General features: G+C 47.7%; 2 protein-coding genes across 3 annotated transcripts in view; both read left to right on the forward strand.

The window, feature by feature from the left end:
- pparda (peroxisome proliferator-activated receptor delta a) overlaps positions 1 to 5030 on the forward strand; it is a 29266-nt gene extending 24236 nt beyond the window's left edge. Inside the window, exons 6-8 of one of the 2 annotated variants that reach the window (XM_084445433.1) lie at positions 1472 to 1678; positions 2534 to 2777; positions 3543 to 5030. In XM_084445433.1, the coding sequence (XP_084301559.1) occupies positions 1472 to 1678; positions 2534 to 2777; positions 3543 to 3790 (699 nt within the window). In that variant the 3' untranslated portion in view covers positions 3791 to 5030. The remainder of the gene's footprint in view (positions 1 to 1471; positions 1679 to 2533; positions 2778 to 3542) is intronic. The other variant, XM_084445434.1, reaches the window with a different exon arrangement.
- A 5065-nt stretch (positions 5031 to 10095) lies between these two features.
- On the forward strand, positions 10096 to 13493 carry LOC311315297 (large ribosomal subunit protein uL1). The gene is made up of 6 exons (XM_084445935.1): positions 10096 to 10145; positions 11143 to 11214; positions 11562 to 11642; positions 12377 to 12525; positions 12931 to 13103; positions 13282 to 13493. The coding sequence occupies exons 1-6, from the start codon at positions 10141 to 10143 to the stop codon at positions 13450 to 13452; spliced, it is 651 nt and encodes a 216-aa protein (XP_084302061.1). The 5' UTR covers positions 10096 to 10140; the 3' UTR covers positions 13453 to 13493.
- The last annotated feature ends 1249 nt before the right edge of the window (positions 13494 to 14742 follow it).

Below are 14742 nucleotides of genomic sequence, written 5' to 3' on the forward strand. Positions count from 1 at the left end.
CACACAACTAGCTACACACACAACCAGCTACACACACAACTAGCTACACACACAACCAGCTACACACACAACCAGCTACACACACAACTAGCTACACACACAACCAGCCGCACACACAACCAGCACACACACAACCAGCTACACACACAACTAGCTACACACACAACCAGCTACACAAACAACCAGCACACACACAACCAGCTACACACACAACTAGCTACACACACAACCAGCCGCACACACAACCAGCACACACACAACCAGCTACACACACAACCAGCTACACACACAACTAGCTACACACACAACCAGCTACACACACAACTAGCTACACACACAACTAGCTACACACACAACTAGCCGCACACACAACCAGCACACACACAACCAGCTACACACACAACTAGCTACACACACAACTAGCTACACACACAACCAGCTACACACACAACTAGCTACACACACAACCAGCTACACACACAACCAGCTACACACACAACCAGCTACACACACAACTAGCTACACACACAACCAGCTACACACACAACCAGCTACACACACAACCAGCACACACACAACCAGCTACACACACAACCAGCTACACACACAACTAGCTACACACACAACCAGCTACACACACAACCAGCCTGCACACACAACCAGCCGCACACACACACACACACACACACACCACAGCTGTGCCGGGCGCGGTGTCTGAGAGGATCAACCCTGACGCGTTATCAGTGTTGTGTCTCCGAGGGAGAGGTCGGGAGAGCGGGGCCAGATGTCGGCGTGACGATGACCCCCCTTGAAGTCCCGCAGCCGGCCGCAGGCTCACGCCGGGCGACGGGACCGGCGAGTCAAGATGGCGCACGCTGCGCCGTCTGGGTGATCGCTAGAAACGGGCGCAGAGCACGAGTAGCTTGTGACATCTGGTGGCAGGGATTCGTTTACATTCATTTACATCATTTACATGTCCTGTACAGTGTCCTTGAGTTAGAGAAAGGCACTTTTTGATATCCAATATATTGTTGTTGTTATTATTGTTGTTGTTGTTGTTGTTATAATTATTGTATTATTAATATTGTTATTATTGTTGTTGTTGTTATTACATCTTTCTGCGAGTTTGATATATCTCAGATGCACTTGTGAGTTCTGGCGAGTAGTAGTACACTGACTACCTACGTTAAACGGTTAAATGCAAATATTGTACATTGCTTTGGATCAAAGTGTCTGCTTAACGACTGTAATGCAATATAAGGTAGGGTTATTCTACTGCGCTTGAACAGTAAATCACGCAGAGGGCAACTAAATGGTTACTCAGTGCTGTCTACCTGACGGACGAATAAAACACTCTTTCTTTCTCTCCTCCCCTCCCTCCTTCCCTCCCTCCTTCCCTCCTTCCCTCCCTCCCTCCCTCCTTCCTTCCCTCCCTCCCTCCCTCCCTCCCTCCCTCCCTCCCTCCTTCCAGCCATTCGTGATCCACGACATGGAGACCCTGTGGCAGGCGGAGAACGGCCTGGTGTGGAACCAGCTGATCAACGGCACGCCGCCCAACAAGGAGATCGGCGTGCACGTCTTCTACCGCTGCCAGTGCACGACCGTGGAGACGGTGCGCGAGCTCACGGAGTTCGCCAAGAGCATCCCGGGCTTCGTCGACCTCTTCCTCAACGACCAGGTGCGGCGAAAAACGAACGGCAGCGGAAACGCGGTAGCCATTTTGTCGTAGTCTGTGTAGCCTTCAGCCAGCGTGCGTTAAACACAGAAGCTAGTTGTGGTAGTCTGCGCAGCCTCTAGCCAGCTGTGTTGGGAGAGAATCAGCTTAAAGGGCAATGCTCGTTTTTGACAACCTGGACCTTATTTACGACATATTATAAGAAGTTTGACTCACCGAGATCACTTTTGTGTAGTTCGGAGGCCTGTAGAAGAAATTTAAAATCCAGCGCGAGCCAGTATATCCATGTAATGACACAGGCCAGCGCGCAGACTGGCTATTCTCCGGCTCACATTCTCTGCGCTACGATCGTTGTTGGTGCCGAGAATATTGTCGTCGTCATTCGTCAGCAACAATCCGATCGTAGCGCAGAGAATGTGAGCAGGAGAATAGCCAGTCTGCGCGCTGGCCTGTGCGCATGCGTGCTGGAGCAAGTGGGGAAAGGCGTGTAAAGATCATATTACAGAGGCTAAAGACCCCGTATATGAAAACCACAACAATGCCTCGCGTTGAGGAATCTCAACTGTCGATTCATCCAATCTGATTGATGAAAACAACCGTTTAGCGGCCGAAAATAGATTTTGAGAAACTGCATTCTCGGTGCCCCGATCACCGTCATTACATGGATATACTGGCTCGCGCTGGATTTTAAATTTCTTCTACAGGCCTCCGAACTACACCAAAGTGATCTCGGTGAGTCAAACTTCTTATAATATGTCGTAAATAAGGTCCAGGTTGTCAAAAACGAGCATTGCCCTTTAACACGTGACAGTGTCATACAATGGCTAGCATGCTTGCTGTTCCCCCTCCGGCCCCCAGGTGACACTGCTAAAGTATGGCGTGCATGAGGCCATCTTCGCCATGCTGCCCTCGCTCATGAACAAGGACGGGCTGCTGGTGGCCAACGGCCAGGGCTTCGTGACCAGGGAGTTCCTACGGAGCCTGCGGAAACCCTTCAGCGAGATCATGGAGCCCAAGTTTGAGTTTGCGGTTAAGTTCAATGCCCTGGAGCTGGACGACAGCGACCTCGCCCTCTTCGTCGCCGCCATCATTCTGTGTGGAGGTACAGCAGCACTGTCTAGGCGGAAAGGAAGTAGAGCAGGAGATGTTTGTGATGTCACTCATTTGCGTTCTTGGTGACCAGCTGCTACAGGCCGGCCATTTTTATTCTCTCCTGTTGCTTTTATCTCTACGACAGACATGATGGTTTAATGAGCTGGCAACCTTCCATAAAATACTGACCTTATCTCTCTCCTCCCCTTCTCTCTCCTCTGCTTATTATCTCTCTCCTACCCCTTTTCCTCTCTTCCCCAATTCTTCTTTCTCTCTCCTCTTCTCTCTCTCTCTACTCCTCTCCTCTTCTCTCTCCTCTTCTCTCTCCTCTCATCCTCTCTTCTCCTCTCTCTCCTCCCCTCCCTTCTCCTCTTCTCCTGTCTCTCCTCTTCTCTCTCCCCCTCTCTTTCCTCCCCTCCTCTCTCCTTCTCTCCTCCCCTCCCTTCTCCTCTTCTCCTGTCTCTCCTCTTCTCTCTCCCCCTCTCTTTCCTCCCCTCCTCTCTCCTCTTCTCTCTCTCTCCTCCTCTCCTCTTCTCCTCTCCTCCCATCCTCTCTTCTCCTCTCTCCTCCCCTCCTTTCTCCTCTTCTCCTATCTCTCCTCTTCTCTCTCCTCCTCCTATCTCTCCTCTTCTCTCTCCTCTTCTCTCCTCCTCTCCTCCAATCCTCTCTTCTCTCTCTCCTCCCCTCCTTTCTCCTCTTCTCCTCATCCTCTCCTGCTCTCTCTCCTCCCCTCCTCTCTCCTCTCCTCCTCTCCCTCTTCTCCGCCTCCCCTCAGACCGGCCGGGGCTGATGAACATCCGTCAGGTGGAGGAGATCCAGGACGGCATCCTCCAGGCGCTTGACCAGCACCTGCAGGTCAACCACGCCGACTCCATGTACCTCTTCCCCAAGCTGCTGCAGAAGATGGCCGACCTGCGGCAGCTGGTCACCGAGAACGCCCAGCTGGTCCAGAAGATCAAGAAGACGGAGTCGGAGACCTCGCTGCACCCTCTCCTGCAGGAGATCTACAAAGACATGTACTGACCCGCCGGACAGCGCCTGACCAGATCCGGACCCGATCCGGACCTCGGACCAGGCGGGAGGCTGTGTCTGACCCGAGCTGGACTAGACTGACGGGCCATGTACCGACTCAAACTGGACCACGCTAGGGCTAAACTAGCATGTTCTGTGTCTGTGTCTGGTTGGGAATCAGGGATGCAAGAGAGAGATGCCGCCCGCAAGGAGGATATTGCTCAGAACGGCGGAGTTACGTATCAGCCTATCAGAAGAGGGCATGCGTTAAAGAACACAGCGAGAGTTATATCCAGCCTATCAGAGGGCACGGTGGAGCTGTTACCATGTGGAATCAACCAATCCGCTCCTTTCGGTCTGCAAGTTTCCAAAGGATGCGGTGGTACACGAATTTGCACAACACAACAGCAGTAGAGTGTAGAGCACTTGCATACACAGATATGCACTTACAGCGGATCGCGTTGGACAGAGTGGGCTGTTGAAATCGATGGAAGCACACTGCAACGTGCTTGACTCTGAAAATTAATAATTTGTCTACCAGGGTTTCTTATGTTCATGGACAACAGCAGATACAGTTACAAAGACTGTCCGTCTCCAAGACTGTTCAAGGTGTAGTCTATGAAGTAGTATTCCAGGAGAATACCCGCATGGCACACCCAAAAACGACAATACCCAGATTCTTCTTTTTCTCCCCCCTCTATTTTTTCAATGGATAATCAACATTGCTATTTTTATACAATACGTTTTGTAGTCTCTGCCCCCGCGACGTGGGGCTTTTTATACAATGGTCAACATCATTCTTAATCCTTTGTTGAAGGGTTAGCATTAGTTACCAGGCTCTGTTCTATATTATGACAGACATGTTGACAGGTCATAAGGAGGTTGGTTGGGAAGACTGGTATCGTACAAAAACTTTCTTGTACCTTTTTATTATGGTTAGGGCGTGTGTTTCTCTGCAAACGTGAAGCACACACTCAATAACCAGCCATGGGTGCACCAGTTCAGCTCTCCATGTTAATCATCTCCTCTAAATGCCTGTTACCACATGGATAAGCTACTGCCCCATACCCCCTCTGGTCCTCTAGCCTGCAATCCCCCCATTATCATCTAGCTAGCTACCCCCCCCCCCCCCCACACACACACACACACACACTTTATCCTCTAGCCTGCAATCCCCCCATTATCATCTAGCTAGCTACCCCCTCCCCCACATTATCATCTAGCTAGCTACCCCCCCCCCCCCCCACACACACATTATCCTCTAGCCTGCAATCCCCCCATTATCATCTAGCTAGCTACCCCCCCCCCCCCCCACACACACACATTATCCTCTAGCCTGCAATCCCCCCATTATCATCTAGCTAGCTACCCCCCCCCCCCCCCACATTATCCTCTAGCCTGCAATCCCCCCATTATCCTCTAGCTAGCTAACCCCCCCATTATCCTCTAGCTAGCTAACCCCCCCATTATCCTCTAGCTAGCTAACCCCCCCATTATCCTCTAGCTAGCTAACCCCCCATTATCCTCTAGCTAGCTAACCCCCCATTATCCTCTAGCTAGCTAACCCCCCATTATCCTCTAGCTAGCTAACCCCCCATTATCCTCTAGCTAGCTAACCCCCCATTATCCTCTAGCTAGCTAACCCCCCCATTATCCTCTAGCTAGCTAACCCCCCACATTATCCTCTAGCTAGCTAACCCCCCCATTATCCTCTAGCTAGCTAACCCCCCATTATCCTCTAGCTAGCTAACCCCCCCATTATCCTCTAGCTAGCTAACCCCCCATTATCCTCTAGCTAGCTAACCCCCCCATTATCCTCTAGCTAGCTAACCCCCCATTATCCTCTAGCTAGCTAACCCCCCCATTATCCTCTAGCTAGCTAACCCCCCCATTATCCTCTAGCTAGCTAACCCCCCATTATCCTCTAGCTAGCTAACCCCCCCATTATCCTCTAGCTAGCTAACCCCCCATTATCCTCTAGCTAGCTAACCCCCCCATTATCCTCTAGCTAACCCCCCCCCATTATCCTCTAGCTAGCTAACCCCCCATTATCCTCTAGCTAGCTAACCCCCCATTATCCTCTAGCTATCTTTACCCTAATCTCGCGATGCCAGACTTTCAAGATCTCTAGGAAGGACCGCCCTAAAGACGTTGGATTGGTTCTGCAATGCACGTTTTTTTTCCCAATCTCTCAAATTGTTTCCACCCACGTTTAGCGAAAAAATCAGGACGAATGTCTTCAGTCACTAGTTATACCTAGCTATACCCCTCATTATCCTCTAGCTAGCTACCCCCCTTATGCGGTTTTCTAGCCTATCCCCGCTTATGTGTCTCACTTGATTGCATGTCCTCTAATCTCACCATACCCCAAATATCCTTGAATCCTAGCAGCCAATTAAAAAACAAGAAACAGGGTTGATTGATGACTCCAAGCCCCACTTGCAAAGACATCCAGGAAGCCAAATGTGCCCGACACATTTTCAGGGGTGTGGGGATGAGCTGTCACCCCTGTATGGGACTTTGGAGCACTTAAAGTGACGTAGTTGCCTTGATCAGATACACGCTATCCTCCCCATACAACACTGGATTGTTCATCTCTTCTCACATGACCATCGGAAGCACCAGTACAACCTCATGTCTTGGTCGTACTTCTCAATGGCCACGTTTGTAGATTCTTACAACTTCCTAACCTCAAACCTTTAATGATGATTTTTTTTCTCTCTCTTTGTATACAACTGTTGGGTCTAAAACCATGGGATACTGAGTTCTAATAAAACTGTGAAAGAGACAGTATATACAGTATATCTATATATATGTATACCTGATCACAGGGTCTTGTGTAAGATTTAATTGCCTGATTTTACTTAAAATGTTTATTCAAGATTTACTTAATTTGTGTATGATTTGAAGTATTATTTGTCTTTTTTTCATAGACTTGTTTTTTTTGCTTCCTGTGGAGATTTTCTTTAGCTTTCCTGGCTAACAATCTCTGCCCCCCCCCCCACCCCCCCTCCCCCAATGGCATAGCTAGCATACTGTTGGTGATCATGTTCTAATGCTATCAAGATGGATCTCTTTTTTTAAATATTTCCTATGTCCTTCCCTTCAGTTCAGCACTGATTGACAAGTATTGACTAGATAAAGGCAAAGCATCATGCCGTGTACTTCAGTTTCTGTCATATTGATTTTGCCCGATCAATTTATTTTAGTTTAGTCTCGGGTTTCTGGAGTGGAGGAAGCATATTTAAAAAGTTTGGAAAGGCCAGGGTTAAAAAAGCAGTGCTACAAATAAACTCAGTGGCCACTTTATTAGGTATGGTGTAGTAGCCCCTTTTGCCTCCAGAACAGCCAGAATTCATGACATGATGGATTCAACAACGTGCCCGCGCCTGCAGTCTGCACACATGTGTAGCCTTTCTGTTAGCTTGAACGAGTCTTGCCGTTGACCTCTGACCTCTCTCATTAACAAGACGTCTTCGCCCTCAGAACTGCCGCTCACTGGGCGGTTTTTGTTTATCGCACCCTTCTCAGTGAACTGTAGTGTGAGAATCCCAGCTGGGCAGCTGTGTTTGAGATGCTAGAGCTGCCACGTCTGGCACCGACAATCACACCACAGTCAGTCGCTTACATCACACGTCTTGTCCGTTTGAGAACAACAGCTGAACTTCTTCACCATGTCCACATGCTTTATATGAGTTGCAGCCACGTGATTGGCCGTTTGGAGGATAAGGCTTTGGGCAGTTATAGATCCTACCTAATGAAGTGGCAACTGATGTGTCTGTGGTATTAGTCAAAATATCAAACAGAATACTGTAGTAGAGCAATTCTGGGTTACAGGGGGACCAACTTGTCACGTGAGGAAAGTGCTTTCTTTGTTCTTTAGGTCAGCAAATCTTTCTATTTGAACCATTTTATGACATTTTAAATCAGCAAAAAAGTTTGTATTTTAGCACAACAATAGACCCGCTCCCTGCCTATTGAAATGATATGAGAGGGTGCCAAATATCTATCCCTCTAGAAAAAACACTTCAAAGACCATTCTGTAGTTTTAAATCATCGTTTTATATTTAACACAACTGACTAGTTACATCAAAGCTTCTAATCTTTCTATTTCAACTTCATTCTTCTGTATGTGATGGATTTCATGTGGTACCTCATTGATATTTCAACTGACAGTGACCTGCTCTGGTTACACCACGTTAACTGGCCAATTTCTTTATCGCTTGTCAAAAACTGATTTGGTCCTCTACTTATCTTCAAAGGTCATGGCAATGTCTGTCACCTCTGTTAGTTCAAATGACTCTCTCTGGATTCCCGCCAAATTAGCATGACTGTAACCTAATGGGAGGGGATGAATAGAAATTGATAACATTTTTGTTATGCAGAGTTACTGAATTGTAAAAGTTGCCATGTAATGTCAAATTATTATTAGTATGCAATGTTTGTATCCTAGGAAAATATGTTCATTCAAGTCTCAATGGTTGATGTTTGGATTCAGTTTACATACCAATGAATGAACACAAAAACAATCACAGGTTAAGTATTATACGGTCTACAGCGATCGCGTTCAACACCTCGCATCCAACCTCTGTATGAACACAGGTGTTAACTGTTGTTTGAAAAAGATGGGATTTCTACCTTCTACCCTAAAATGGTTGAATAAAACCCAGTGGGTAATTGTTTGAATACGCCTCCTCCCCTTCGATATCCGCATTAAACTTTGATGGTCTTGAATTCAATGATTGTGACATTGTTTTATCTCAGTAATGTAGTTCAATGTAGATGTCTATGTCTAGGGTAATCTCAGTAGTTACCCTAGACATAGACATCATTTGGTATTAGCTGTCGCGTGTGTGTGTGTGTGTGTGTGTGTGTGCGCGCGCATATATATATTTTCAGGTGGTTGACAGCTTGGCAGGCCCCTTCCTTCCTAAGACAGTGTTTCCTTTGTCGTGACTTGCACTGTGTGTGTGTGTGTGTGTGTGTGTGTGTGTGTGTGTGTGTGTGTGTGTGTGTGTGTGTGGCATGTTTGTGTGTGTCTGTGTGTGTGTGTGTGAACTGCATGTGAACCTGGTGAGAGCGGCCAGAGTGATGTGTTCTGCAGATGTGCTTGAGCACAATGACCCCCCCCCCCCCCCCCCCAGAGACCCCCTACAGCCATTGTCTTCCAGGACCAGAGCTCAAGTCTGGACTCGAAGACCACCAGGGGGGTCTGTGTCTGTACCGGGACGCCCACACCCAGGCTTCCATCTCAATCCCTGGGAACCCTGAATATGACACGTGTTTGGAGCTCAAGGCTTAAGCTCCCCTGTTGTGTTTGGAATGAGGTTAGGAATGTCACTGTGTCAAAGTTAGCAACCCGACTCCAGTCACAAACAGTGGGCGGTGATTTTGACTTCGAGCCTTGCATTGTCTTTACAGCGCAGATGTTCTCACAGGATATAGATACAGCTTCTTCGTTTTCTGTCACACTGTGTGCACTTTGACCCACGTTGAACCACTCGCACTGAGTCCCAATGGGATTTCAGATTACACAGCCAAAGCAGGTAAGGGTGGATATCAGGAGCTCTGCCTCCCTTGTCAGATTTAATCCCTAAAGAAGAAAATCCTTTGTGAACTTCTGGATGGGTGCAAAATGTCCCTAAAGTTAGCCTGATATCAGACAGAATTGTCAACTCAAAACTGGACATCCCTCCAGGACCTGCACGCCTCCAGGGCCCTGAAACGGGTCAGAGAGATTGTGGGCTGACCCCTCCCATCCCGCTCACAGTCTCTTTGTACCTCTGGCAGGAGACTGCGGCCCATCAGGAATGGGGCCACGGCCACAAAAAAACGCTTATTCCCACAACCATCAGACTGATCAACAAGGATTGAATCCCCCCCTATACCCTTTGCACCACTTGCACTCGAGTGTACCACATAACACAATGGCACACACACCACTCATAAATATAGAACATCGCTCTGCACTCACACTGTACATAAACTCACCACACTACATTCTGTATATATCGTGTAATTTGGCATTTCTGCCTTTCTTTTTATTGGTTATATTGTTTCTTGTATAGCACTGTATTTTGTAATTGCATTTGCACTGTCATGTCTTTGCACTGTTCTGTCCTGTCATTCATGCACTCTGTCCTATGTCGTCTCCATCAGCGTATGCCACTACCCTCGTCAAATTCCTTGTATTCCTTGTGGCGCATAAACTGGTCTTGAATCTTGAAACCTGTCTATCCGACTAAACTACAAATATGGCCACACGTAGCTCATGTCGTACGTCACGGAACTACGTTTAAATGCTGCGACGGACTTCCGTTCTTTCTTTCCAGTGCTCTGTCGGCGTGAGCTGAACCGCAAAAATGAGGTGAGGACGATTTTCAATAAATACGTTTCTAGATGGTAAAAGAAGCGTAAAAGGATGTCCTTATTGCCATATACGTGGCATAAAACAACGACTATGCTCCTTTTTGACGTGAACGCCGTAGTTTGCAATTGTATCTAGTTAGTAGTAGTAGCTAGGCTATCCGGCTAGCTAGTTAGTGAGCAATACCCTGACGAATCCATGTCCATCCAACGTTTTAAATCTAAATTGATGTGTGATCAACGCGTCCCAAACGTACAATAAACGATGGACATTGAGACATTGTTGATAGTTTTTGTTATTAGTTTGACGTTTGCATTCAGTTGGCTAAATAGTCGGTGCCTGTCACTCTCGGTCCATTGCGATGCAACACGGCTTATCTGACGCAGCTGGTTAAGGCAAGGCAAGTTTATTTATATAGCACATTTCAGCCACAGGGCAATTCAAGGTGCTTTACATGAGACATTAAAAGCATTAAAACAAAAAGCAAGACATTAAAGACATTTAAAACAAAAGGCAGGACAAATTAAAAGCATTAAAACAAAAAGCAAGTCAATATAGACATTTAAATAAAAAGCAGGACAAATAGAATATAGGAATAAAAGTTACAGTGCAGTATACTGATAAACATAACTCCTCTTAGAAAGCAGTGGCAAAAGGAAAAGTCTTCAGGCTTGTTTTAAAATAACCAAGAGTTGCAGCAGACCTGCAGTTTTCTGGAAGTTTGTTCCAGATATGTGGAGCATAAAAACTGAACGCTGCTTCTCCAGGTTTTGTTTTAACTCTGAGGACAGAAAGCAGACCTGTGCCAGACGACCTGAGGGGTCTGGATGGTTCATAGCATATGAGCAGATCAGAAATATATTTTGGCCCTAGACCATTCAGTGCTTTATAAACCAAGTTAAGACGCGTCAGCTACTCTAATGGGGACGTAACTAGCCAGCTATGAATATTGACTATTTGACTTAACAGCTAATGACGTGTGTTTCTATGTGTACAGCAAGGTTTCCAGGGACATGCTGTATGAGGTGGTCAAGGAGGTCCAGGCGGGAGCCCTGGTTAAGCCGCGAAAGTAAGACCACATCCTTTACTCAATTATGCGACTAGATTTGCTGTTGCTTCTGCTGTCACATTTCTACCAACTTTATTGGGTCTCTTACTTGGAGGTGCTCACCTGCATGTGTGGTAACTAGATACAGTAACCTGTTATTTTGATGGATTGATTACTCAGACGTATTTAGTGGAGCTTGACAGGACCTGTCAAAAGTCCTAGGGTGGCATTGATGTGACCGTTGAAGAATGTTGTTCTCCTCGGTACCTGACACTTTACCACCAGGCCCCAGACCAGCGCTTGCTCCAGAGTTTAGATGTTTACCTTGGTTTCTGGTGATATTAACCCCGTCTTGTCGCCCCCTAAAGGTTTACGGAGTCTGTTGAGCTCCAAATCAGCTTGAAGAACTACGATCCCCAGAAGGACAAGCGTTTCTCTGGCACCGTCAGGTTGGGCCTCTCTCTCTTTCCACCCAGCCTGCTGTCCGTCTGCCCCTCTCAGTCCTGATCCGGCCCTATTTCGGCCGTCTCAATCTGGACACTCAATCACCTAATCTCACACTCAAGTCATGCATAATCTCACTCATTCACACCAAATTGTTGTCGGGACTGTTTGGGGCGGGCGGTACAGAAGTGTCTTGGGTAGTCTGACTGAACCCCCTCTGAGGGAACCAGCAGACGGACCCCTACCCTGGGTCTTAAAACATGAGGGGAGGCAGACGGGGGCGGGTCTTCGTGCCCCCCCTTGAGCCGACCATTTTAATCTAAACAAAATGGTGTTGCTGGTGGAGTTCCAGAAGAGAAGCCAGTCGGTGCGGTCCTGGTAAGACCCCTGAGCTGTGTGCCTAGCTGGGCCTCTTAGGCGGCCTGTGTGAATGCACGTTAATCTGTTAAAACCGGCTATCTGAACAGATGCTATTTTGTTGATGCTTGCATGCATTCACTGGTAACTACATATACATTATTGTACACTAGCAGTCTACCTATCCCACACTAACTTGTCAGACGCTACTCCCAGTTTAGTCTACAAATTAGTACAACACATACCAGTTAAGATGGATAATGCTAATGCTAATCGACTATGAGACACAGCCGTTGAAGGTTAGCCGATTCCTCGTTTAAGGTTAGTCGATTCCTCGTTTAGTCCTTTTGGTGTCACAACAGTCTGTCTGTCCCTCCCCCAGGCTGAAGACCACCCCCAGGCCCAAGTTCTCCGTGTGCGTCCTGGGAGACCAGCAGCATTGTGACGAGGCCAAGGCCGCAGACATGCCCCACATGGACATCGAGGCCCTGAAGAAGCTCAACAAGAACAAGAAGCTGGTCAAGAAGCTGGGTGAGCGGAACGAGCCGCTGAATGTGACGGGAACAAACCCTGCGACGATGTGAATTCTCCCGCGTTAGATGATGTGTTTAGACCTTCAACGTGGGCTGTGCTTTCAACGTACCGTGGAGATTTCCTCGCTCTTGGAGGAATGTGGGAATGGTCTGAACCCACGAGCCTTTTGAGGCGCTGCAGCTCATTCAATCGTCGTTTCTAACGGATCCTCTCTCTCTCCCCCTCTCTCTCTCCCTCCCTCTCCCCCGCTCTCCCCCTCTTCCACCCCCTCCCTCTCTCTCCCCCTATCTCTCTCTCTCCCCCTCTCTCTCTCCCTCCCTCTCCCCCGCTCTCCCCCTCTTCCACCCCCTCCCTCTCTCTCCCCCTATCTCTCTCTCTCCCCCTCTCTCTCCCCTTCAACAGCCAAGAAGTACGACGCCTTCCTGGCCTCCGAGTCCCTGATCAAGCAGATCCCCCGTATCCTCGGTCCCGGGCTGAACAAGGCCGGCAAGTTCCCCTCCCTGCTCACCCACAACGAGAACCTGAACACCAAGGTGGACGAGGTCAAGTCCACCATCAAGTTCCAGATGAAGAAGGTAGGAGTCCTGGACGATGGAGGAGCTATTTAGTCATTTTCCAGTAATCCACCATGCATATAAGAGGTTTGATGGGTAGAACCTTGATAGATTATACGCTTTCTGCAACCTCCAAAAAGTGTGACCATGCTTATGAGCTCTTTGGCTCACACACACCTGTCCTGCGCGTGGTCCCCAGGTGCTGTGTCTGGCCGTGGCCGTGGGTCACGTGAAGATGTCCGAGGAGGAGCTGGTCTACAACATCCACCTGGCCGTCAACTTCCTGGTGTCGCTGCTGAAGAAGAACTGGCAGAACGTGCGCGCCCTTTATGTGAAGAGCACCATGGGCAAGCCCCAGCGCCTGTACTAAGACTGCTTTTCTACCCATTAAAACCACACACAAAAAATCAATATGTGTGTCCTTGTTTGTTTAAATGCTTTTTTAGTAGGTGGATTGCATTATGAATACAGTAGTAGGTCGACTACAGTAGTTGGTCATATGTAGGTTATATGAAGGGTGCTTCTGCCGTTGTCAACGTGCGCCAAATCTGTAGAATGAGATCTGATAAGCAGTCTATTGGATGTGTATGTACAGGAAATTATGTATTAGCGTTCAGCGTCACCGTCAAGTCTTCAAGGAGGGTGGGGGTACTAAATTACCCTTTAAGAAATGGGTGCATGCGATGCTGAACTGAGAAAGTTGTTTCAGGGTCTAAAATAAAAAATCAACAGAAACAACCATATTCAGATTCATAAATATTGGCCCCATCACCATGCAAAACACCTCAACTCAGGAATCAACTCTACAACCAACAGTTGTGTGACCTGACCCGAGTCACCTCTCCTCCCTGTAGTCCGTCACAGAAGGCCGCCATGACAGTTAATGAGATTATCACTGGCTTTTTCCTTGGCTATAGAGCAGGAGACGACAGCAGGAATATGAGTCACAGGGTTACAATTACCCTGAAATAGTTCTACATCAATTGTTTCTGTGATATCTTCCTTTGATGTCCTGGTGGGTTCGAGGTGAGAGGAGTGTGCTGTGACTGGAGAATGGACAAAGCAAGTAGGCCTACAGATATGTAGCTGAGGGGACTGAAGACCACCATATAATGTCAGGTATTCACCGGCGTTTTGATGAATGTGATTTTCCATGTGTGTGTTGGTCTGTGTCTTGAACTCAAGACTGGGATTGGTCCCATAATCCCACGGATTAAATGATAATTAAAGGTTAAGGGTTTGGAAGCTGCAACTCGGTGTGTGTTTGAAAGAGGGAGTACGTGTTGGTGTGACGAGGCACAGCTGCTGGGAAGTCAAACAGCTGTCCCACCCACATCTGAGCTCTGTCCGGTAGAGAGACACACACCCCCCTCCCGAGCAAGAGCACCGTCACCCCGTCGGTAAGGATGTTTGGGAACTGGACTTTACAGTTATTATTTTTGTTTTTAAAAGAAAAGATGGAAGAACATGTAATTTGTGGTTTCCAGAAATGTGTTTTTGTTTTTAATTCACGTCTTAGCTGTATTTGAAACGTGTGGTTTTGTTTCATGGCTTTAAACAAATACTTAAAGCTTAAACCTCATCTTTCCAGTCATGGGATGCATGTTCTTGTATTTGGCTGAATCATTCACTGTTTTTCTCTGGTTGATCACTGCTCTCG

This window comes from Borostomias antarcticus (genome assembly GCF_949987555.1).
Source record: "Borostomias antarcticus genome assembly, chromosome: 11".
Lineage (NCBI taxonomy): Eukaryota > Metazoa > Chordata > Actinopteri > Stomiiformes > Stomiidae > Borostomias > Borostomias antarcticus.